The following is a 27,501-nucleotide window of genomic DNA, read 5'->3' as shown; positions in this document are numbered from 1 at the left end:
CCCAAGAAACATGTCCAGTGTGACTCATGCTCCCTGTTTTCAAGATAATCTACCAGCCAAGGGGGAAGAGTATCCATCAGTGTAAATTTTCTAGTGTTTATTAAAACGGCCTCTCTTTAATTCTCTCAAACATGATGGTGATGGAAAACAGACCTCCATCTTGTCAGGACAGGTCTCATTAGAGGGCACGATTTTTACGGGAGATGGTGTGGTGTTGGGGGACTTGATCAGGTTAGAACCTTAAAAATTCATTTAGATTTCGGAATTCAACATTCAAGATCGAATCTTAAAATAATAAGTGATGGGAAGCCATTTTTGAAGGCCTGTTCTCAGGAAACAATGCCTGAAAATCTCAGCATTTCATTTTAAAGGGTTACTGCTGAACCTTCCAGAAATCATATTTTCCTATCTCAGGAGTACCAAGTACCAAGGCTGTAACTGCCATAAACATGTATACAGCAGTGGCCCAAAGTTATATACAGCGGAACAATGATTTAAAAAAAACAGTGCAGCACAAACACAATTTAGTAAGAACCTTAACATGAATGCAGATTATAAGATTTGCAATACTCTCAATAACACAGATTTTTCATCTCAGTCCTGTCTGCTGGGCCGTTGATGTGCAACAGGTTGGGTGAACTGAGTGGGCTTTCTGGCAAAAATGGAGCTAGTTTTAGTCTCTGCATCCTCCTACAAAGCTGACAAGTATGCATTTTGCATATCAGGAAATGACAGAAAATAAGTGCAGTCTCAATAATCCCTCGGTAAGTGTTTGAATCATAGCCCCCAGGAAAATAAAAGGATATAAGCTGCCACCATGCTGCGGAAACGACTGATTTCTAGATAAGAGGTAGTCATGAGAGTATGGTGATTTGATGACGTTATTTGATGGTAAGGGTTATTCACAGTACCAAGAACAACTTCAGATGCATATAATGGCAGATTATATTTAAACCGACATTTTCTGAAAGGGCGCATGGTCTTACAATGTGATCATACCAAAGCGTAATTTGCATAATTTTCCAATCCTTTACTCTGTGTTTTTCCATTCATATTATCGAGATATTATCGTTGTGTTCTTGAATGCACTACATATAAAACATTGAATGACCCCATGCTAGCCTGATGTTTTTCAGATTTTTTCTTTCTGTTAAGCCTATTTGTGATTTAATTGTATATGTTTAAAGCTTTATATATGGTACTATTCATGTTCATATAATTATTGTATTTCTCTCCTCTGAGTGCAGTGTGACATTTTATTACTTGCATCCTCAGTGAACTGCAATGTCAGGTCTTTCGTTTAATTATTTCACATCTATATTCTCTTGGCATGCCGCTCGCCCCTGAGAGTGAACGTGTTCTCATTACCCTCACGGTTCAGAAGACCAATAAATACAAATGCTTGTTCTTATAATCCTTCAGCAGACCTGTATGTGCATGGAGCTATGTATGTAATTATATTTTAATGGGCTTTGTCATCCGGTGTGGATTAAAATGTTGGTTTCTCAGAATACTGCCTTGATAGGTGAGCTGTTGGCCGATGTTGCTTGTAGTCTGTGTCTACGTTCTGTTGCAAAAGGCACTGCAAGTCACTGAAACATGTCTTCTCTCTTATAGAGTAGGTAAATACCAAGGAAGTTAATCTTAATGGCAAAGATTTTTTAAAACGCTTAATATATTTTGTGCTGTATTCTTTCAGGAAATAAAATAAGTTTACCTTTTAGGGAACAACAGTCTTACACTCGGATATAGAATTCTAATAAATGAACTATTTTTCAATGAAGCCTCCAAACATAACAGTTCAAACCCCCCAAATTTTCCACATTCTAGGAAAGTGTGGTCGATAATTTTTTTTCAATAGCGAAATTCTAAACTCTGTTTTATTTTTAAAGTATCTCGCTGGCTGCACCAGAACAAGTGCTGCACATGACCTATGGGCTGTAGTTTGGACACCCTTGAAGTGGGCATTTTGAAAATAAAAGTGTGTATTTTTGGAGTGTTTGGTACTTAGCTGCTTTGTGGGAGTGAGAATAGCTCACAGCCCTGGAATGTGTCAGAAATCCCATTTGGAAAAGGCAGCACTGTACGTGTGACATTCCTTCATGCTACATTAACTTCTCGGTGAATTGCACGCACAATTGGTTGTTAAATACCGCTTACGTGCTTTGGCAGAAGTGCTGGCTGTCCATTAATGACTCTTTTTCCAAACATGTGGCAGTTGAAGAGATTGTTAGGTTGATTTATGCATTCGCACGCTTAAGATTTATAATGATTTTCAGAACACTGACAGTGGATCTTGTACCTGTGACAGTGCTTGTCTTTTTTGATCTGATTTAACTTCACTTAAGATGAGTCATGCTTAGGGTTCGGGTGGGAGAAACCGATGCTAGATTGTCAGCACAGAAGGGCACATGTTACCTGGGGTGTTTCCGTGATGTGTTTAATCTCTCATTTCCTCCGCTTTGATAATGATTGAATGCATGAGAACATAATAAGATGGTTGATGCTGAATTTATGACATTAAGCATGTTTACATTCACATTCTTAACACAACTATGCTTAATAAGCAGATAATGCGTGTGGTCATGTAAACACATTAACTCCGTTTTCTGTATGGGAGTAAAGTCATGAATGGCTTATGCACACACTGATCGACACAGCTAGATTTTTTTCACCCAGCATGTAAACAAACACATTATCCTGCGTTCTGTCGGCTTGAAGTGTGCATGTCTGGCTATGTGACTGGCTATACATATGTGGCTATGTATAAACACAAATTATAAAAATGTGTTCTTAACTATTGTCAAAATACTGCTTATTTATTTACAATACTGGGTAGATTACTTCCAAATTGCAGTCAGTTCCAAATTACATGGCGAAAATTGCAGTTAGTAATGTAATCCATTACATATTTTAGGTAATATAATCTGACTATTTTATGATTACTTTTAGATTACATTTGACCTAACTCATTTCTCACATTTACATTTATGCATTTGGCAGACGCTTTTATCCAAAGCGACTTACATTGCATTATCCTATACATTTATACATAGGTATGTGCAATCCCCTGGGATCGAACCCACAACCTTGCGTTGTTAACGCAATGCTCTTACCACTGAGCTACAGGAAAGCTGTACCTGTACCTAATATTGTGTGTTATCTTCTTTGTTATCAACAACATGAAGTGCGTTAAACATTTATGTCAGGTTTTCCCAGACTGGGCTTCATGATGGAACTGCTGGGGATTCGTGAAAAGATAACATTTTTGAAATAACATTTTAAAATAATAAAAGGTTATAATAAAAACGAGTTTGAAAGAAAAAAATAAATCCTTCCAAAGACATAGCAATGACTTACTGAGTGATAATTCACAGAATATAATCTAAAATATAATCTAATTACAAGTACTTAATTTTTGGAATCTGATTATGTAATCCATATTACATGTAATCAGTTACCCAGCACTGTTTTTTGAACATCACATCTCACATAACAAATGCAATACTTTGAGTCAGGTACATGAGTGATTAGGTTTTGATGTCACTACCGGGGAATGAACTGATTTATTAATAAAGACTTGTAAACATGGTTTACTTGTGCTGCCGGGTTATTGGTTTCCATGTGATCCAAGACACGAGTTCATTCAATAAGATGATTTTTTTTAAGTTAAGCATATTGGTATGAATGTAAACATGCTCATTGATGCTCATTGTCAGTTGAGGTTATTAAGATTGTAATTTGTTTAATTATTGGCATTGTGCATCAGTTTGCCATGTTTCCAGCGGGTATTGATCAAATATTACCCCATGTGGGCGTGTTTTATTTATAACAAAAGGTTATCGACATGCTCGTCTATCAGTGGCATGTGGACACTGTATCTGCACCAGCAGACAAATGTGATATAGATCGGCACAACAGGGCTTTATGTGCAGATTCAGTCTATTAGCATACAGGCCAGCAGGTAGTCTGCCAGAGGAATCGATGGCTTCATAAATCTGAGTCAGAAAGGGTGTCTTCTCTTCACAAAACATATAAAGCCATTAACATCCCCTGGAAATGTGCCGTTTTGCAGACAGTCTTCAAGAAATTTGAAAAAAGTGGTCCCTAAAACGGGAGAAGTGCAATATTGTTCTGTTTGGCATTGCTGTAGAAAAAAGAAAGTGAAATGCATCTCTGGGAGTCTTAATCTTTCCTGATTTCAGGCTTCTGAGGGAAGGTTTGGGACATGAACCTCAGTGAACCTCAGCTGAGCCAGAAACACTCTAAAATGGAGAATAGAAAGAATATCACCTGCATTTGTGAGGAAGGTCAGTTTAAATGTTCAGAATAATACCAAATTATTTTATTTTATTTTATTTTATTTTATTTTATTTTATTTTATTTTATTTTATTTTATTTTATTTTATTTTATTTTATTTTATTTTATTTTATTTTATTTTATTTTATTTTATTTTATTTATTTTATTTTAAATCAGTGATTCTCAATTGGTTTGGCCATGGGTCCCACATTTTCCCATGGTCATTAAGCCACAACCTTTTCACAACCTTTTATATATATATATGTATGTATGTATATGTGTTTGTGTGTATCAAAATGTATAAATATATGTCATGATCTCTGTGTTTGTCTTTTAAATTTTGTTTCACTTTCTGTCTCATGTGCCATCGTTGTCGATTTTTCACCTTGATTGCTTCCTCAGGTGTTTCGTGTTCCCCTTGTTACCTTGTTAGCCTGATATGTATATATAGCCTTTGTGTGTCTCCGGTTCTTGGTCAGTCATTGGTTTGGCCTGTTGCTGTATGGTTTGGATTTCCCTCGTGGTTCTAAGCTCTCTTGTGTTTGGTGTTTCCTGTCCTTTGTTTTTGTTTGTTCATTAAATGAATTTGGATTCACCTTTATCCTCTGTCGTCACTATATATATATATATATATATATAATTATCCTATAAAAAATATCATAAATAAATTATAATAAACACACACATACACACACACTGTACCGTCCCACTTTACTTAACAAACACTTAAATTGTGAGAATAGGACTAATACTGATGAATAAATGGTATTAAAATGTAAGGAAATCCCGTTTTTATTAATAAAATAGTTAATAAGTATGAGCCACCACAGTCATTTAAAAATATACAAAATAACACAAAGTGAAATTAAAGTGGCATTTCGGGGTTACGGAAACAACAGTTACAATGATAAATACACAATACTTACATGAACTGTTAATGAAACATATGAAAACTGCTCCTGATGAATAGAATGAACATCATATCTGCATGCAAATCCTTCCCAGCTAACACAAATTACCAATCACGTAATTTAATTTTGTGCTTTATTACCAATAAAAATATAGCCTATACTGTGTGCGCCGGCGCATGTGTGTTCAATTTAAATTAAAAAGTTAAAAATGTAATATTTCATATGCAAGCTAATGGTGTAGTTGAGTAATTCTGTGCTAAATAGGTAACATTCCACATATCCCCACAAAAAACAGCATAAATGAATAGTTGGGAAGTAAATAACATTTTTTTATATATATCATTTGTATTTAAAATTATACAATCGCTCCGAACGGACCCTGAAGACCATGAGTGTAGAGGGAAATGAGGGTTCATTGAAGAGTGTATGCTACGAGCACAGTATAAAGTCTGACAAGACAGGAAAGTTTGTTTCCTTTAGTCTCCTTTATATTAATAGCAAAAGTTTCAAACACTTTATTTCCCTTGACTGTCTGAACTGCCTGCACCAGTGGTATTTTCCACAAGTGCCAGAGATTAAAGAGCTGGGCTACCTTGCATCATTATTCTATGCAGCTAGTGTGAATTTCATTTGTTGCTGATTATTTTAAAGTGTTTCATGCCACTATATCAATAAGCACATCTTCATTAGTCTACCGCCACTTATTCTTGACATGTCTGAGCGATTGCTAGTGATGTCCTATGCAAATGAGAACCTCATATACACTTCTTCAAGGACGATAGAAGTGTAGACGTTTCATAGATGTTTCTTGCCATTATGATGTTTTAGTGGTACACATCAGTCCATTGCATATGCAGAATTTACACCACTTTAAATTATTTTAAACTACATGACAGGTTAGTTTTAAGAAAATGTTAATATAAGACTGTGGTTTGATCTTACAATGAGGTGACTTGCTTCATAATGTATCTGCTAAAGGCTGTTTACCTCAGATTTTGATGGTTGTCATCACTTGTGTCATGATTAATTTTGTGTATAGAGACAGTATAAGTTGGAGTAGACGGACCATTCATAGGAAAATGAATGGAAGAAACTGCAACTCCTAATATGGCAGCTGTATAAATTGGAGTTGTGAACCTTTTTGATACACTCATAGGGGGAAAAAAGGTTTAATGTGGTTTAATATGGAACCTCAGGGTTCTTGACTGAATTTTAAATAGCCCTTTATGCCAAAAATGTTCTATATAAAGAGAAATGTCTTAAACAATTGCATGTTTATTGTTTTATTGCGTGATAAAGTATGTTTACTTGATGTTCAAATTCATAAAATTTTAGGTTGTATATGTGAATTGCCTGACAGAACCCTTCTATGTTCTATTTAGAACCATTTCTTCTCATGTAGGATCATTTTCTTAAAAAAATGGGCTGATTTGAAGTGTATTATTGGAACGTATCTTGACAAACAGTTTTGGAGATTTTAGGGCTCTATTTTAACGCGCATGGTCTAAAGTGCACGGTGCAATTGCACTTAGAGCATGTCCAAATCCACTTTTGCTGGGTTAACAACGGGAAAAATGGTCGTTGCACCTGGCGCATGGTCTAAAAGGGATGTCCCTATTCTCTTAATGAGTAATGGGTGTGTTTTGGGCATAACGTGCAATAAACCAATCAGAGCTCCCATTCCCTTTAAAAGCCAGTTGCACTCACGCCATGGCGGATTGCTATTTACATGGCGGAATTTGTAAGCGGAAAAACTCTAGCGAGGAAACGGATCTGCGAGGAAACGGCAGAGGCGGACAGAGTACACAGCTTCATTACTTGAGTAAAAGTACAGATACCCCTTGCTAAATTTTACTCAAGTACAAGTAAAAGTACTACAGTCAGATGTCTACTTAAGTAAAAGTACTGAAGTACTTGTTTTTAAAAGTACTTGAGTATCAAGAGTACAAGAGTACATTTTCTAAAAATTGCATTACTACTGCCACAGTGCTTACATTGGTAAACACAGCAAACACTTGAAGCGAAAACTATCATTCACTTGTTCAGAAAATTTAAATAGTCTGGCGAGGTGGGGCCACGGGTTGGCACATTCCCGGGATGGACCTGCTGCGTCTTCATCCATTGTTTCGTCCATGGTTTCGTCTCTTATCTAAATCTGACCATGGAGTTGACTTTGGCGGAAAGCTGAAGCTGAAGGTGATTGCTGATAGGCTGTCCCAATCAGTGGCGCCTGCACAATCCAATCACGTTTGAGAGGGAAACAACAAATTGAGGGTTTCCGAGATTTTTCTTTTATTTATTTTTTTTAGAAGAAGTAACGGGTACTCACGGTTATGGATAGAAATGTAGAGGAGTAAAGAGTACAATATTTGCCTCTCAAATGTACTTGAGTAAAGTCATGAGTACTCCCCAAAAATGATACTCGAGTAAAGTACAGACCCCTCAAAAATGTACTTAAGTACTGTACTCAAGTAAATGTACTCCGTTACTGTCCGGCTCTGGGAAACGGATCTGCTCGTGCGCGAGGTTAAAGCGTGCGAGCAGTGAATGCGCGTTGTGGACCTGCCTATAGGCGCTCATTACTTGCGCCATTGACTTTAGACCAGGTTTCAGTTGGTCAAAGGTGCAGTCTATTTCAGTTGTCTCAAAATAGTAACGCGCCAAAATTGTGCCTGAACACACCTCTTTTTCAGACCAGCATGCCCGTTTGTGCGAAAATGCATTTGCTATTTAAACAACGTGGCACAGGACGTGAAAATGATAACTGCGTTGGGCTGAAACTAGCAAAAAACACTTGCGTCGCACCTGGAGCTGCATTGCGCTGGGTGTATGATAGGGCCCTTAGTCTTTCAGCTATACAGGAGCTCTTAAGCCTGTATAGAAAACAGCAGGGATGTTAGTAAGATGGCTAGCGAGTTGACTGTTTTGCCTTGAAGGGACTTTGATGGAGCATCTTGAATCAGTTGTATCGTCGTTCCCCTACGTTAAATCAGATGGCTTTCCAAAGAAACCATCTACCCTCATCTGTAAAAGTGTAATCCTGAGGGTGAACCTTCTTACACGATGTGTACACCTGTTATCTAAAACACACTGACAATAATGAAGGGCCCCTCTGGCTGTTCAGTAATCCCTCGTGTTGCTTCCAGAGCTGTGGTGACGGTGTTGTTAGGCTTCTCAGTCATGACAGATCTCTAGGTGGAACTGACAAAGTCCTCCCTGTATAACATGCTGGATCTCCTGCAGAGCTCTAATAGGATCACATTTCTTCATGGTTAAAGAAGATACACGAAGGTTTTTAACCTTGAGCACTCTGACTTGTGTCTGACTTGCTAATGGTTGTTGCCATGGGCTTTTGAGGCAGAGAGTACTGCTATAGTTACATTCTAGTTTCCAAATGTATTACATTTACATTTATTCATTTAGCTGACGCTTTTATACAAAGCGACTTACAATTGCTATATATGTCAGAGGTCGCACGCCTCTGGAGCAACTAGGGGTTAAGTGTCTTGCTCAGGGACACATTGGTGTCTCACAGTGGATTCGAACCCGGGTCTCTCACACCAAAGGCATGTGTCTTATCCATTGCGCCACCACCACCCCTATTAGTTTCTGAATGCTACGCTGTGTCCGAAATTGCATACTAGGTACAAATTTGAATCTGAATTTACTTTGTGACCGTTAAAAAAGGATGTTCTATAGGATGAATATGGGTAGTGTGAATGAAATTCGGACGTACTACATCGGCCATGTTGTTACTGTCATGTGACCGACAAACGTTAGTCCAAATTCATAAATCCTCTCCCGTGGCCTCGTGGGATAGTAAAGTGTTCATCGAATGCACTGATTTGATGTTGAATAAACCTCTCTTATACAGTTGTTCAAAATGGTTGTGCTGCTACTGTGATATTTTTTTTTCAGGATTCTTTGATTAATAGAAAGTTAAAAATAAGAGCGTTTATTTGAATTATACATTTGTAGTAACATTATACATATCTTTACTGTCACTTTTTATCAATTTAATGAATCCTTGCTGAATAAAATTCTAACATTGTCTAGCATTGATAGATTTTAGATTTTGTGTGTGTGTGTGTGTGTGTGTGGTCCGATCTGAGTGCATGTGTATCAGTGTGAAGATGATTTTGCTTTGACCTGGACTGTCCCTGGATTTGTCACTGGCTTGCTTAATGCAATAAATCAGAGAGGCAATGACTGCCTCTTATTAAACATGATTAAATGATCCAGTGGGTTGAGTCTGTGTGTGCCCGCGGAGCTTTCAGAATCAATAACAACCCTGTAAAGCTTCTTTTGAGTGGAAAACAAAGTCCTACAAATCCTAATTGCCTGTGGGATTAAACTAACCAAGGGGACTGTAGTAATGACTCTGTTCTGCTGTGCACGCTTTGGCAGCCATCTCTGTGAGATAAATCAAAAGAGATATAAATCAGGTTCTGCTAGAATGCAACTGTGTGAAGAGCAGAATATGTACAGGTGACTTAAAGGGATAGTTCACCCAAAAATGAAAATTATCCTATGATTTACTCACCCTCAAGCCATCCTAGGTGTACATGACATTCTTCTTTAAGACGAATACAATCAGAGTTACAGTGCATCCGGAAAGTATTCACAGCGCTTCACTTTTTCCACATTTTGTTATGTTACAGCGTTATTCCAAAATTCTACAAACAATACCCCATAATGACAACATAAAAGGAGTTTGTCTCTGCAAATTTATTTTAAAAAATAAATAAAAATAATCACATGCACATAAGTATTCACAGCCTTTGCTCAATACTTTGTTGAAGCACCTTTGGCACCAATTACAGTCTCAAGTCTTTTTGAGTATGATTCTATAAGCTTGGCACACCTATTTTTGGGCAGTTTCTCCCATTATTCTTTGCAGAACCTCTCAAGCTCCATCAGGTTGGATGGGGAGCATTGGTGCACAGCCATTTTCAGATCTCTCCAGAGATGTTCAATCGGGTTCAAGTCTGGGCTCTGACTGGGCCACTCAAGGACATTCACTGAGTTGTCCTGTAGCCACTCCTTTGTTATCTTGGCTGTGTGCTTAGGGTCATTGTCCTGTTGGAAGATGAACTGTCACCCCAGTTTGAGGTCCAGAACGCTCTGGAGCAGGTTTTCATCAAGGATGTCCCTCTACATTGCTGCATTCATCTTTCCCTCGATCCTGGCTAGTCTCCCAGTTCCTGCCGCTGAAAAACATCCCCACATGCTGCGACCACCATACTTCACTGTAGGGATGCTATTGGCCAGGTGATGATCTGTGCCTAGTTTCCTCCAGACATGATAATTTGCCATTCAGGCCAAAGAGTTCAATCTTTATTTCATCAGACCAGAAAATTCTGTTTCTGATGGTCTGAGAGTTTTTCAGGTGTCTTTTTGGCAAAATCCAGGCGGGCTGTCATGTGCCTTTTACTGAGTGGCTTCCACCTGGTCACTCTACCATACAGGGCTGCGTTTCCCAAAAGCATCGTAAGCCTAAGTTGATCGTAAAAACGATCGTACGACTGATCTTAATATTACGGTCTGTTTCCCAAAAGCATCGTAGCTTAAGTAGCACTTGAAAATCTTCGTAGATCTACGAGTGCTCTGGAGTAATCGTACATCACCAAGTTCATCGTAAGAAGACAGATTTATGAGGACACCTGCAGGACAACCGACAGATTACACCTTTAACTTTATTCAAATGCAATGTGATTATAATATAAGGTTTGATTGTACTTTATTGTACACTTTATTACTCTTTTTTTGTTGTTGGTTAAATTAATGTATAAATTAAATAATTAAAAAGGTCAGAAAACAAAACAAAAAATAGAAATAATTTAATCTAATAATTTTTATCAAAATTAAATGAATGAACAAAAAATAAATAAAAGAAATCCTTTTAATCTGTTAAAAATTACATCTTTGTTTCACTCTATCTCCTCTAAAAGGACATTAATTTCATCTTTTTGAAAGGAATCTTTTTATTTTATTTTTTTTTTTAGCTATTTTGTCAGTGCCTCCGCCTGTAGGTGCCTTATATAGACTTGTCTTGATTGCTAATCCACAACAGATGACAATTATTAGGTTAAACGTTCCATATAAGGTTATGTTTCAGCACTTCACGAATGGACAGCGACTCTTAAGTAGCACGTAGAGCGCATTCTCGCGCGTTCATGTTAAGTGCATTTTTGGGAAACGCTCGTGGAATTGCTGCGAGCGTTCGTAACCTTGCACGTAGAAAGCGCTCTTAAGAGCTAAGATACATCGTTATCGGGAAACCCGGCCCAGGCCTGATTGGTGGAGTGCTGCAGAGATGGTTGTCCTTCTGGAAGGTTCTCAATCATGGCGGACGAAGAGGATGCAGCGTCGATAGTTTGTAGTTTGTTTTTAACCGGAAAAAAAAAAACGTTATCAAAAGAAAGGCGATGATCTCTGACGTCCACCGGACTTTCTGGTGCGCCATGCCGCCGGCTGTTTTGATTATGTTTCCCGGTGCTTCCTCGCCGCTTCGTCACCTCGCTTTCTGATCGGCTACACTCCACAGTCCACAGGCTGCGTGCTCGGGGGACACCACACACGAGGAGAAATCGGGCCAAATAAATCCAACATGTTGGATATCCCCGATTTGAGATCGGAGCGGTCCCGACGTCCTTCCGAGCAGACGAGAGCAGCCTTAACACACCACACACGGCAGGAATATCTGATCAGATTATTTTACGATAATCGGAGCATCCTTAAGAAATGTAGAAATGTAATCAAACTAGTTAGATTTGATTCAGTGCAAGTTGAATCCATGTGGGGGAAAAATGTTATGAATTGGGAACTGTTTGCAAGGAATCATGACTTTAAATTATACATGAGTATGGAATCTAGTAAAGTTACTGATTCAAGGTAAGGCAAGTTTGTCCATTTAAAGGTGAAGTGTGAATTTCTGTTCCTCTAGGCATCAAATAGAGCAAATATATAGCATTTGTGCAAACCTGTGCTAATCCATTTAGATTTAGTAATTTAATTGTATTCTCGTTCTTTTATTTATTTAGTTTATTAGCAATTGTTTTTTTGTTTTCTTTTCTTTTGTTGCCTGATTGAATCTGAATGCACCCAAGAATCAATAACGCTGATTAATTGCATTGTTACCATGGCAGCAGCCACATATGCAAACAGCATCTCTGGTTTGATAACGTCGGCCTGCTTGTTAAACCAACTAAATTACCCCAAGTCATTTATATCATTAAGTTGAGGGGGGAAATAAATCCTTACAATTTGCCAATAATTTCTTGGCTCAGTCAATGCCCTACCTGTGAGACACATTGCTGATTAAACCTTGATTGCGGGCGAGGACTGCTATGCATTATTAATGAAGTCAGGATAATTGTCAGATTTTATGACATGGGGAGAGGTAGAAATTGGTTCCATGGTCAGTTTGAGGAATGATGAGAATTTGCCCACACCGATGGTGCTGATGGCCCAGCATTAGTCACGGGCCTCCTGCAGCCTTAGCCTGTGACAGAGCTAATGATAGTCATTTTGTAGCGTGACCATGCACTGGAAAGCATTTATGGCAGCATAAAATGTCAGAAAATTTGAGTCCTGCACTTTCCTCCACTTCACGCCTTTTAGCTTTTCTACTTTTTTTTTTGTATATAAACTATGTGAGGAATAATTTAGAATAGGATGTGTTTAATGAAAACATTTTAAGATCAGCTGTTCCTCATATGCTAGCTTTAAACGTAGAATATATCCCAAAATCAACCTGGGTAGTAATTTTAAGGTAGTTGTCAAATGCAGATTTCAAAAACAGAAAAGTATTGATAAGAAATGGTTCCTAATGTAATGAACAAGCGTCATTTCACCTAATATTTGAATGTGCAGTGTTTTTATTTTCTTACTTGACTATCAGGCTGCTTAGCTACATGCTAACATCAGATGTGAGCTTAGTCATGTCTAGTTGTGTATCAAGTTAGTGCACATTATTGTGCCCATTATGTGGAGTTGGAAATATCATAATTACAAGTTTGAAATACCTGAATGAACAAGCAAAGTGAGGAAACTCTGAATTATAGATGATACACGAGCCGCTAAGTTGTGGCGTCATGAGGGGTGTATCAGTTAGTTGAAAGTAAGTTGGTTGTAAATGGTAATTAATTGGTTTGCAAAGTTATTTTATAGTTAAGTTATGTTTGTTCTGTCGTTTCTGTTCTGATCTGATCTATTTTGTCAGGTCCTCATTGTTTTGTTTTGTTTTGTTCAGGCCACTTCTGTGTTATTTTTCTGATTTGAACGTGTGATCTGTCGTGATAAAGAATGGCTTTCAGCAGGTACAAGCTTCCCAGATGCACTTAAAAGCAGATAATGGCTGCTATATTTAAATATTGTTTTAGATGACCTAAAGCCAGGGTGCTTTAAGTGTTATTAGTTATTTTGATAGCATTTGTCATTTTGCTAACTTTCACCACACACACTCTCTTCAAAGCCCAGCTATTTAAGATGCAATCAATAAACCTGAATGTGAGAAATGTAATGTCTGATAATAAAAAAAAATTTGCCACTCGAAAAATTTGATATGTGATACCTCAGGCCACCCAATTCAATGATAAATGGCAGGTAGTTGGGACATTTTAGCCGTGATGTGAAAATTACTCGGAGCACCTTTTAAGATGTCCCACTTCGATTATGATGCTGCTTTGAAGATGTTTTCCAGTGTGGACATCGAGGCCGCTCAGGAGGTTTTGGTACAGAGCCAGTGTGTCTCAGTTTTGCCTCCATTTCGCTGCAAGCAATTCTGATTTTTGGCACTGATGTTGAGAGAATCCATTTACATCCAAATATGCTTCGTGGGGTTGAGGTCAGGGCATCCACAGCCATCTAACAAACCATTTTAAATGGAAAAACAACCAAAAAGCTTAGAATAATTCACTTTTTTCTTAGAGAAAAAAATTATATATATATATATATATATATATATATATATATACATATATACATATACATATATGTATATGTATGTATGTATGTGTATATATATATGTATGTATGTATGTATGTGTATATGTGTATATATGTATATATTATTTATATATATATATATATAATTTTTTTCTATGTAAAGCTTAAGGGAATTGCCTTAACAATGAAAAAAGTATTATTTCTTCTCCAAACTGTACAGCTGGTACTGTGCTTTTGGGCAGGTAGAGTTCTCCTGGCAAATCCAGATTCATCCTTCAGGCTGGCAGATAGTGATGAGTGATCCATCACTCCAGAGAATGGATTTTAACTGTTCAAGAGTCCAGTAATAGTGAGCTTCACACTTCTACAGCCCACACATGAGCTGGTTTGTGGCTGCACAGCTGTTGAAACTCATTGAACAGTTGTTGAGCTGACTTTGCTTCTAGGAGTTCAGCTGTATGCTAACATTGCTTGCAATCTTACAAGCTTCAGTAGTCAGGGATCATGCACGTTTGGTGTAGTTTTCCACTTCATAGCTGAACCGCTGTTAATCCTGAACATTTCTTCTTTGCAATAAGACCTTCAGTTACCCAAGACAGGGCTGGAATTTTGACTGTCCTCAAGGAGGTATTTTATGAGCATGCAAACTATCATAAAAGTCAATGAGTGGTGTGTATGTCAACAACAAAAGGGTCTGAAATTGCGAAATGCTATAATTAAAAGGGTTCGCATCTACTTCTGCGCATGTAGTGTACCAGCGGGGTGTGTGGTTTACAGAGGGGCTGATATATTTACTTCATGTCATTCAAATGTAAATTTTAAGGGCACCTACTGAAGTGAAGCAAATTCAATGTGGTTCTGTCTTCTGCACCAATAATTTTACTTTCATTGATCTAGCAGGGGGGTTATGCATGCATGTTCCCTCAGGAATTCATTGCTAAGTAGCTGTTGTAAAAAAAAATTTGATTTATTCAGATTTTCCTATTATGTTACTGCGAGCCAAACTAATCAATACTGTATGTGGCTTGTTAGTGCGCAAGAAGCAAAACAACAAAGATCTAAAAATATGCCCATCTCCTAGAGGAAATTTGTTAACTCAGTGTTGAGTCACATCATTAATGGAATTTTTTGAAATGCAAATATTTGAACGCAAGAGAATTAACAAGTTGTGTCCAGCAAATTATGTTTCTATTTTATAGTAACATTATCCTGTGAGCTTTAGTTGAGCCTTATACCACATGCCTTCTCATTGCATTACTACACTGAGATCTTTTTGGAATAATAACAGGCAGAATAAGTAGAGAATGGGGAAAAATTGTAGCCTTCACCATTAGGCTTGCCGTACGGTCCCAAAATTCCAGCAGTCGGTACTAACAACAGTAAAATTTCACAGTTCTCGGTACCATAGCAAAAACTGTTCAATCTACTCTTTTATTTAACTATTTTTAAAATAATAATATAATTATTAGCATTTAAGTAAATAAAAAAATTTGAAGACTACATGCTATTTAAATGTATTAAGTAAACATTGTTTATAAAAAGATAATACATATAGAAATTTATATATATATATATATATAATAAAATGAAGGAACAAAGAAACACATACATATTACATAGAACACGTGACAGGTCTATTAGTTTGCATTTACACTCTTAATACACATCTATTTTGACATACAGCATCAGATTGTTTTGTCCCATCTGTTGCTATAGTTATGTAACTGCCACACTCTGCCAGTCATTTCAGTTTCGGGTTCAATTGCGCATTTAGATACTGTTGTAAATCCAAAAACTTTGCAGTGTACTGAGCAACGTTCACGTGCTCAACGGATACAGTATGTCTGTTATTGGCTGCAATGATCAACGCCTCAAAAGCACGTTGCAAATCAAAACCTTTGATGTTCTTCACAGACCACTTACACATACACACAGGAGTGTTTGAAAGAAACCAAACCACCTAAGCGGGTACTGAATATACCCAGTACTCTGTACTTGTCACGAACTGCTCAGAGACACAAAAGGTTCAGATCCAAATGCAGCTTTTATTTAAGGCGCAATCCAAAGGCGTAATCCAAAGTACAGGCAATGGGTCAAAACACAGGTAGGCAGTCCAAACAAACAAACAAACAAACAAAACAGGCAGGGGTCAGAGGCAAAAGAGTAATCCAGGGAACAGGCAAGAAATCCAAAAAACCAAGAGACAAGAAAACAGGGAAAACGCTCAGAAATGCAGTGTGACACAAACAAGAATTCGCGGTGAGTGAATGAATGAACATGGTATAAATAGACAGACTAACAGGATGAGACAGGTGAATGCAATCAGTGAATGAGGTACAGGTGAATGTGATAAGTGATGATGAGTCCGGGCAGTGAGTTATGGGAAATGTAGTTTGTGAGTGATAATTGTCTTATGTGGAGTGCCCTCTGGTGGCTCTCAAGGGCACTCCAGCTGGTGACCGTTACATAGCCCCCCCTTTAAGGAGCGGATTCCAGACGCTCCTAAAACTGTCCAGGAGGGAGGTGGAGCGGAGGCGGACCCGGGGGCGGGATGGAGGGCCAGGCCCGTGCAGCGGAAGAGGACCTGAAGACTCCGGCAGGGCGGAAGGCCAGGGCGGAGCAGGCTGTGCAGGCGACCAGGGCGGAGCAGGCTGTGCAGGCGACCAGGGCGGAGCAGGCTGTGGAGGCGACCAGGGCGGAGCAGGCTGTGCAGGCGGCCAGGGCGGAGCAGGCTGTGCAGGCGGCCAGGGCGGAGCAGGCTGTGCAGGCGGCCAGGGCGGAGACGACCCTTCAGGCGGCCAGGGCGGAGACGACCCTTCAGGCGGCCAGGGCGGAGACGACCCTTCAGGCGGCCAGGGCGGAGACGACCCTTCAGGCGGCCAGGGCGGAGACGACCCTTCAGGCGGCCAGGGCACAGGAACAGACACCGGCTCAGGAACAGGAACAGACACAGGGACAGGTACAGGAACAGACACCGGCTCAGGAACAGACAGCGGCCATCTCTGTTGAGGGCTCAGGTTCAGGCAATGTCAGCGGCTATCTCTGCAGAGGGCTCAGTCAACGTGGCAGCGGCCATTTTGTCCAGAGACACTGGCTCGGTGGAGGCCATCTTGTCTGGAGACACTGGTTTGGCGGCGGCCATCTTGTCCGGAGACACTGGTTCAGCAGACGTGACTTGAGCAGACACTGGATCGGTGGAGGCCATCTTGTCCGGAGACTCTGGCTCGGCGGCGGCCATCTTGTCCGGAGACACTGGCTCGGCGGCGGCCATCTTGTCCGAAGACACTGGCGTGGATTCGGCCATCTTGTCCGAAGACACAGGCGTGGAGTTGGCCATCTTGTCCGAAAACACAGGCGTGGAGTCGGCCATCTTGTCTGTAGACACAGGCGTGGAGTCGGCCATCTTGTCTGTAGACACAGGCGTGGAGTCGGCCATCTTGTCCGAAGACACAGGCGTGGATTCGGCCATCTTGTCCGAAGACACAGGCGTAGAAAGAGGAAGAGGAACAGATTCAGGCTCAGGAACAGATTCAGTCTCGGCGGGACGAGACTCTTGACGGGCGGACGTGACGTGAAGCTCAGTCTCTGGATCGGCTGACGTGACGTGAAGCTCAGTCTCTGGATCGGCAGAAGTAACGTGAAGCTCAGTCTCTGGATCGGCAGAAGTGACGTGAAGCTCAATCTCTGGATCGGCAGAAGTGACGTGAAGCTCAATCTCTGGATCGGCAGAAGTGACGTGAAGCTCAGTCTCTGGATCGGCAGAAGTAACGTGAAGCTCAGTCTCTGGATCGGCAGAAGTAACGTGAAGCTCAGTCTCTGGATCGGCAGAAGTGACGTGAAGCTCAATCTCTGGATCGGCAGAAGTGACGTGAACCGTCTCTGGCTCGGCAGACGTGACGGTCTTCCTGGCAGCACGTGCAGACATTAACAGAGGATCGGCCACGCTGGAGATCGGTCCTGTTCGGCCATTGACCGATCTGGTGGCTGGCTTGATTGCTGGCAAGACGTGGAGCGCGGTCTGAGGGGACACTGCAGGTTCAGGGAGCTTCTTCTCCTCCTCACCCACAGTAAACAAGGAACCGCTCCACAACAGGGCCAGGTCAACGTACCTTTCTAAAGACCCGTGCGGATCAGGTTCGGGCATCAGAGACCGGAGTGGTTCCGATAATCCCCCGCAGAAGAAGATCATCAAGCACTGGGTGCTCATTTGTGCAAGATGTGCCAGCTCGAGGAATTCTGCGACATAATCCTCGGTGGCACGATTCTCTTGGCGAAGACGGATGATCTGGACATCAGGACTCCAGGTAGGCATGGCTGCTGGATCTAGGTGTGGCGAAGTCTTCTGTCACGAACTGCTCAGAGACACAAAGGTTCAGATCCAAATGCAGCTTTTATTTAAGGCGCAATCCAAAGGCGTAATCCAAAGTACAGGCAATGGGTCAAAACACAGGTAGGCAGTCCAAACAAACAAATAAACAAACAATCAAAACAGGCAGGGGTCAGAGGCAAAAGAGTAATCCAGGGAACAGGCAAGAAATCCAAAAAACCAAGCGACAAGAAAACAGGGAAAACGCTCAGAAATGCAGTGTGACACAAACAAGACTTCACGGTGAGTGAATGAATGAACATGGTATAAATAGACAGACTAACAGGATGAGACAGGTGAATGCAATCAGTGAATGAGGTACAGGTGAATGTGATAAGTGATGATGAGTCCGGGCAGTGAGTTATGGGAAATGTAGTTTGTGAGTGATAATAGTCTTATGTGGAGTGCCCTCTGGTGGCTCTCAAGGTCACTCCAGCTGGTGACCGTTACAGTACTACTGGTAATGCAGAAATACTGGAGTACCAGCTTGGTACCGAAGTACTGGTACTTTTGACAACCCTACTCACTTTGGTGACTGAAGAAAATTAACTCCCACCTTTCAATTAGAAAATCCAACTGTCTTATTGGCAAAGCCATCGCATCTTTACAGCAGTGTTAACTCTCCAACACGCATTCACATTGGCTGTGCAATTCAGCCTTTTTAGTATGATTTGACCTGAATAGGCCAGATTTTATTGTTGATTTGACCATTACTGTAATGGAAGTGTCAAGCAAACAGTTTTGAAGATGTTGGACTTTTCCTAGTAAAAGATGTGTACTTGCATGACTAGAATAGCTATTCATTTGGGTAATTGGAAAAATCATAACGAGATCTTTTACATCTCAGTTGCTACTAAATTATATTAAAGGGGGATAAGTTTTAGACTTTTGCTGCTTTTCAGATTTTTCTCCTAACAACATACTGCAGTAATCATGCATCTTTCAGTTTGCGTATTTTGTAAAAAATCTCCTAGGGAATTTTAGTAGATACTTTTTATTATTAACATTTTTGGGACATTGTAAGGCATAGTAAGTTATAAGGCTGGAGTTATAAGGCATCATACAGTATTCTACAAAAACAGTTTTTTTATGAATATTTAGTCTGATCTCTGCTCTTTTTAAAGAGCCTCTATGGCCCAGCAATATCTTTTTCAGGGTTGTAATATTTGCAGATGTATTGTCCAGAATGGTCTTAGTTGACAGTACAAGTTAGCACACAGGAGAATACAAGAGGCTTTCAAAAGAGGAGCATAGATTAAACTCTAAATAGTGCCAGCATAGCAATCACTCTTTAAATTTAAATAAACATCAATGTCTCTGCAACATGCTCTGAAAGAGGGATGTTGGCAGTTCAGATGTCCCATTGATTGTACTGAAATTCACAGGCCTTGTCTGCTCTAAACAACGGCCTCAATACCACTGCACAATTCAAATAGAAGAGGAGATTGGACATTAGTATTAGTATTCATATCCTTTGAAAGCCCTTGAGGACATGATCACTCATTTGTGGCTATTGTAGCTTCACATTTATATATATAAAAAAAATTATAATAATTATATATATATTATATATACTGTATTATATAAAAAATCTAATCTAACCTTTCATTGAAGTAAAAGAATTGAAAGTGGGGGGTAAATCACATTATAAAATAAATGCTTTTCTCCAAAACATGCTGGCCACAATTATTGGCTCTCTGTTATTAAATACTTTTTTAAACCTTCTTTTGCCAAGATAAAAGATCTGAGTTTTCTTCTATAATGCCTGATGAGTTTGGAGAACAGCTGACCAGAGTTCAGAGACCATTCCTCCATACAGAATCTCTCCATATCCTTCAGATTCACAAGTTCATGTTGGTGCTTCTGTTCAGTTCACCCCACTCATTTTCTATAGGGTTCAGTTTAGGGGACTGGGACGATCATGGCAGAAGCTTCATTTTGTGCTCAGTTACCCATTTTTGTGTTGATTTTGATGTTTGTTTTGGACCGTTGTCCTGATGGAAGATCCAACCACGGCCCATTATAAGATTTCTAGCAGAGGCTGTCAGGTTTTGATTTTTTATCTGTTGGTATTTGCTAGAATCCATAATACCATGTATCTGAACAAGATGTCCAGGACCTCCAAGACCTCCAGCAAAAAAAAAAATAGGCCTGCAACATATAAGATCCAGCAGTATATTTAACCGTAGGCATGGGGTACTTTTTATCCCTGTTTGCACCAATCATATCTGGTGGGTTTGCTGCCAAAATACCTTTTTTTTGTTTCATCTGACCATAGAATCCGGTCCCTTTTGAAGTTCCAGTCATGTCTGACAATGCTGGAGTTTATTTTTGGAGGAGCGAGGAGGATTTTTCTTGAAACCCTCCCAAACAACATGTGGTGATGTAGGGGTGGTTTGATAATTTTTTTAGGCTTTCTGATCCCCAAGACTCAAGTAATCTCTGCAATTATCCATCTGTGATCCTTGGAGAGTCTTTGGCCACTCAAACTTTCCTCTTCACCATGCATTAAGACAATATAGACACACGTCCTCTTCCTGGCAGATTCGTAACATCTTTAGTTGATTGGAACTTCTTAATTATTGCCTTGATGGTCAAAATGGGGGTTTTCAATTCTTTAGCTATTTTCTTACAGCCACTTTCTATTTTGTGATGCTCAACAATCTTTTGATGCACATCAGAACTATATTCTTTGGTTTTACTCATTGTGATGGATGATTAAAGAAATTTGGCCTTTGTGTATTCGTCATATTTAACCTCCTGTGAAACAAGAAGTCATAGCTAGACAATTTCATGTTCCTAGTCACCCTGTGGTGTGCTAAATAAAGGTAAATATTAATGGGAATATACTTCAGAGATATTTTACTCGTAAAAAAATCAAGGGGTGCCAATAATTGTGGCCAACGTGTTTTGGAGAAAAACATTTATTTCATAATGTGATTTCCTCCCCACTTTCAATTCTTTTACTTCAATGAAAGTTTAGATTTTTGAATGAAAGGATAAACAATGCAGATTTATTTTTTTTACAGCCATTTTTGATCATATATGCCATTAATTCTGACCACCACTGTATATATATATATATATATATATATTAGGGGTGTAACGGTTCACAGAATTCACGGTTCGGTTTGATACGACACAGTGATGTCACGGTTCCCCACGTTTTCGATACAGCAAAAAGGAAGAAATGCCAGAGAAATGTCCTTGATTTTAAAAAAATAAATATATATTTATTAAAAGAAATTTAATTTTTAAATATATGTGAGTTTTCCTAAATCTTGAAACTTTAAGTTTTAAAAATGGGGGTAATGTTTGAAGGATGAACAAATAATGTTTTGGTCATCACATTTAAATGTTATTTATTAATATGACAATATTTGAGTTTTGGAGTGCTGGAAAAAGATCTGTGACGTACTTGAAAGCATTTTACTATTCCTGCCAAACTTCCATGGTAACAGTTGGTGTTACTACATTAAATCCATGGTGAATGTTGCTGATTTGTGGACTTTGTGGCTTTTGTGGCTTTAACTAGATAATTCATGGCACAATGTTTCTCCTGGTTTCCACCTCAGCGCTGTTTGGTCTAATAGAGATCTACGGTTAATAACGGATAAATTTGAATGTTTCTCACTAGATCTAGGACAGAGTCTGGACAGACTCAGCAGGGTGAACTCTCTTCCACTCTGGAGTTGCCCATGGTGAGAGGCAGCAGGCTGGTGTGGGTTTGCTTGTAGCCCCCCAGCTCAGCCGCCATGTGTTGGAGTTCACCCCGGTGAACGAGAGGGTCACTTCCCTGCGCTTTCGGTCTCTCACTGTCGTGTGTGCCTACGGGCCGAACTCAGTATAGAGTACGGGGCCCTCTTGGGGTCCCTGGGAGGGGTGTTGGAAAGTGCTCCGACTGGGGACTCCGTCGTTCTACTGGGGGACTTCAGTGACCACGTGGGCAGCGATAGTGACACCTGGAGGGGCGTGATTGGGAGGAACAGCCCCCCTGATCTGAACCCGAGCGGTGTTCTGTTATTGGACTTCTGTGCTAGTCACAGTTTGTCCATAACGAACACCATGTTCAAGCATAAGGGTGTCCATCAGGGCACTTGGCACCAGGACACCCTAGGCCGGAGGTCGATGATCAACTTTGTGGTCGTTTCATCCGACCAACGGCCGCATGTCTTGGACACTCGGTTGAAGAGAGGGGCGGAGCTGTCAACTGATCACCTGGTGGTGAGTTGGATCCAATGGTCCAGGAAGCTGGACAGACTCGGCTGACCCAAACGTACTATGAGGATCTGTTGGGAACGTTTGGCCAAGTCCCATGTCAGAGAGATCTTCAACTCCCACCTCCGGCAGAGCTTCGACCAGATCCCGAGGGAGTCTGGAGATATTGAGTCAGAGTGGACTATGTTCTCTACCTCCGTTGTCAATGCAGCCACTCGGAGCTGTGGCCGTAAGGTCTCCGGTGCCTGTCAATGCAGCAATCCCCGCACCCAGTGGTGGGCACCGGAAGTAAGGGATGCCGTCAAGCTGAAGGAGTCTTATCAGGCCTTACTGGCTTGTGTGACTTCAGAGGCTGCTGACGGGTACCGGCAGGCCAAGCGGACTGCAGCCCGGGTGGTTGTGGAGGCAAAGAATAGGGCCTGGGAGGAGTTCAGTGAGGCCATGGAGAAGGACTATCAGTTTGCCTCGAAGAGATTCTGGTAAATTGTCCGGCGCCTCAGGAGGGGCAAGCAGTGCCCTATCAACACTGTTTAATCAACTGGGGATATTGTCGGATAGTGGAAGGAATACTTCAAGGATCTCCTCAATCCCATCGATACGTCATCCATTGAGGAAGGTGGACTCGTCCATCACCCAAGCTGAAGTCACCAAGGTAGTCAAGAAACTCCTCTGTGGCAAGGCACCGGGGGTGGATGAGATCCGTCCTGAGTACCTCAAGTCCTGGATGTCCAAGGCCAGGATTCTTAGTCGGAAAAGGGTGGCTTGCCCGCTTCAGGTTGGTAGAGAGTTCCTGCCTCAAGTGGAAGTATCTGGGGGTCTTGTTCACGAGTGAGGGAAGGATGGAACGGGAGATTGACAGATGGATCGATGCAGCTTCTGCAGTAACGCGGTCAATGTACCGGTCTGTCGTGGTGAAGAAGGAGCAGAGCTGCAAGGCGAAGCTCTCGATTTACCGGTCGATCTACGTTCCTACTCTCACCTATGGTAATGAGCTGTGGGTAGTGACCGAAAGGACAAGATCCCGGATACAGGCGGCCTAAATGAGCTTTCTCCGCAGGGTGGCTTGGCGCTCCCTTAGAGATAGGGTGAGGAGCTCGGTCACTTGGGAGGAGCTCAGAGTAGAGCCGCTGCTCCTCCACATCGAGAGGAGTAGGTTGAGGTGGCTCGGGCATTTGTTCCGGATCAAGGTCACGCTGGAGGGATTATGTCTCCCGGCTGGCCTGGGTATGCCTCGGTATTCCCCCAGAAGAGCTGGAGGAAGTGTCTAGGGAGAGGGAAGTCTGGGCGTCTCTGCTTAGACTGCTGCCCCCGAAACCCGGCCCCGGATAAGTGGAAGCAGATGGATGGATGGATGGATAAATATTGATATTAAAGCCATTGTTACGTAACTACATAATAAATTAAATGGAAAAACATTAGTAAAAGTTAAAATAATACAGTAAGCGTAAATAAAAAAATATATGGGTAATTCTTGGTATTTGTCATGTCAAGCAGTGAGTATAATGCCTTATTTTTAGCATTATACAGTAGCGGCCAAAAGTGATGTCCAGCCTAGGAAAAAAACTAGGGCTGGGAATCGATTAAAAAAAAATTACTAATTAATTGCACAATTTCTGTAATTAATTGCAATTAATTGCGCTTCCCCCAAGCTTGTAATCATCAATATTTAAACTTAGAATCACCTAATTAAACAACACAGGAAAAAAAGGGAACAGAAAATAGCCCTATATTAAAATATTAAACATCAATATATCAATATATTATTCTTTTTCAATAATCAATCAACATAATCAATTTAACAGATTATTATTATTATTATTATTATTTTATTAATTATTAAAACAAAATATAGTCCTACAAAGCTATTATTACCAGAGCATGTGATCAGAGCAGGTCATTTTACCATTGTTGCCCAGCATGGCTATACCAGCTCAGCAAACAGAAGTCAACAGAGAAATTTCACGTTACTTGAGTGGACTTTACTTTTCCAGTGCTTAGTACATGATTGAAGCCTTTGGGCCGTTAACGACAGAGCCGCCGACACACACACACACACACACACATACACACTCACACACACGGAACGGAGAGCTCGCCGCTGCTGGGCCATTAACGACAGAGCGAGCCGACACACACACACACACACACGCACGCGCGCGCGCGGAGCACAGAGCGCGCCGACCGACCGACACACACACACACACACTCACGCGCGCGGAGCACAGAGCGCGACGCACATACCGAGCGGAAAAGACCCGCTCATGAAAGCTGCCCGAGAATGAAACCTGACCGCCGAACATGGAGGGGCGGGACGGCATATTTCGGCCTTTTTAATAGCAGACGCAACAGGAAATCATTAAAACGAGGCAAAAAAAAAAAGTGCTGCGTCAATTGCGTTATTTTTTTTTTTACGCGTTAAACATTTCAAATTAATCACAAAGATTAACGCGTTAATTCCCCCAGCCCTAAAAAAAACTTATCTTAAAACTTTTGTTAAAGATTTTGTAAGCATATTGCATAGTTGTGCTTGTGTTTTATTTGTGATAACACAATGAAACATGCCAAATTGTGGGGGCATAATATCTGGCCAGGGTGCCATACAAAGTAATGATGACAACACGCAAAACAACAGAGAACAAATGAAATATGTTGTAGCCTGTGAAAATTGTTATTTATTTTTTGCATAGTAAAATAAAATCTGTATCTGTAGTTTCCTTTTTGGCCAAATAATTTTGTCAGATAAATACCGTAACCAAGTTTTGTGTTTTATTCATTTTTATTGAATTTGTCAATATTTTCCCTCCAAATTATTGTTGCTTTATTGACATGAAATACTTTAGTATAAGCATAATTATCTAGTAATAAGTATTGCAGAGGGAGAAAAAAAAAAGAGAAAATATGATATAAAGAAGTAAACACTTCCAATCCAAGGTGTTGTTTACTCTTCAGTTGTTGGCTGTCTCAGATTAGCAATGTCAATTACATGCCATTTGATTGGAACTTTGATGACAGGACGTGTTCTTGGGTTGTGACCTCTGCATCACTTGAGTTGTTGTGCTTTTTATCTGCTGCCTCTCCAAGATAAGAACTGTTCCATGGCTGTCACTGATTGCACATCCCTGGATAAGGTCTGCCCATACATTGGTACCTGCTATAGTCTGAGAGGACAAACCTATTGCAAATGTCCACCAAGTGAAATACGGTCCCTATACCACAGATTTCGATTTTTGTGTAAACCGTTTTACTGGTGAGGTTGGTAAGTTTTATTGGGTTTACTTCATTACGTTTATTGGCATGAGGTATCCGTTTGTTTTTGAAAAGTCAAGGTACAAAATATCCTATTTGAGTTGAGCACAACTGAGCTGAGTTGAATTTTTGAGTGCAAGTAATGTAACCTGCATCCTGCAGCAATTCTTTTTTCTATTGTATGTTAATTGACTGGCATTATATTTGTGTTTTATGTCTGTTTATACCACTTCTAGAGGATGTAAAGGTATGAAGTAACATTTGGCAACAGTGTCAACTGAGGCATGACAGCTGAAGTGTCTCCATTGAACCCAGTCCACATCAATCAGCGCTTTCATCCCATTTCACACAGGATTCACAGGACATGACTGCTCCATGCCGGCTACAGGCTGCACTTCCAACCCGTGTGATACGAAGGGCACTTCCATGTGCGAAGAACAGCGGGGCAGTTTCAAGTGCACATGTCACCATGGCTATACAGGCCTGTTTTGTGAAATTTCCATCAGTCACTGCGTCGAGGGATTGTGTCATCATGGATCAAAGTGTGTGAATCTCCCTCTGGGCTTCGTGTGTGAATGTTTGCCTGGTAAGAGTGATTTCTTATAGTCTGTCTCCTGCCAGTCCCTCTGTCCACACTTTCACTAAAGCATCCATTTAATCCTTACCCTGTTTTGATTTCTTCGTAGGGTTACAAGGACGATTCTGTGAGGTAAACATTGATGACTGCCTGGATAAGCCCTGTGGTGCTCTCAGTATCTGTAAAGATGGCATCAATGCCTACGACTGTTTCTGTGCACCTGGGTTCGTTGGTAAGTTCACCACAAGCAATTTTCTAGAGCAATTTTTCCTTTGTCCAGTTTTCTAACATTCAATTCCCCTCTGTTGAGCTGTGTTTAAAAGGCCTGCGACCTCAAATCTCCTCCTGTATTGTAAGATATTAGTTGACCGTCTGCTTATCAAGGATAATTTTCTAAGCTGCATAGCCCTGCCATCACATTTACTGGCATCCATTTGACGACGGAAACAGTTGGACAGTTGTTTTTTGGTTTTTTTCCATAGCACTTAATCATTATCTGTGGGTTATTTTATTTGAAGCGGCATCTCGGCCCCTGTATTTGCAAGGAAATCCTTAATGAAATGAACATTTGCCCTTCTTTTCAAGGTAATCACTGTGAGATTGAAGTAAATGAGTGTCTTAGTCAACCCTGTCAGAATGGAGCTTCCTGCTCAGATGAGCTTAACTCCTTCAGCTGTCTCTGCCCTGCCGGGACCACAGGTACATAATTCCTTCCTGCCATCTGAGTTTCACTGGCTGAATTTGGGTGATAAAGGCCACACAGTTACATTTAGAAATTGACAACCACGTTTAAGTGTGGGATTAAATCCTTTAAATGATATTTGCGGGAGTTTACTGACTATAGATTAGGTGTCACTCCTAAACCTGCAATGGTAATAACCATAGGCACATTATGGCCTCTTGTAGTCTTAAAAAAGGAACATGGGGGTTGTT

General features: G+C 40.5%; 1 protein-coding gene across 1 annotated transcript in view; it reads left to right on the top strand.

Annotated features, from left to right (window-relative positions):
* Positions 1 to 27,501, top strand: part of eys (eyes shut homolog) — a 241,572-nt gene that overhangs the window by 44,704 nt on the left and 169,367 nt on the right. The window contains exons 12-14 of the mRNA XM_082154578.1: positions 26,344 to 26,577; positions 26,678 to 26,800; positions 27,154 to 27,267. Of these exons, the coding sequence (XP_082010704.1) occupies positions 26,344 to 26,577; positions 26,678 to 26,800; positions 27,154 to 27,267 (471 nt within the window). The remainder of the gene's footprint in view (positions 1 to 26,343; positions 26,578 to 26,677; positions 26,801 to 27,153; positions 27,268 to 27,501) is intronic.

Source organism: Leuciscus leuciscus, assembly GCF_965113295.1.
Source record: "Leuciscus leuciscus genome assembly, chromosome: 22".
NCBI lineage: Eukaryota > Metazoa > Chordata > Actinopteri > Cypriniformes > Leuciscidae > Leuciscus > Leuciscus leuciscus.
The sequence above is the reverse complement of the archived record's forward strand: the minus strand, read 5'-3'. Positions and strand labels throughout refer to the sequence as shown.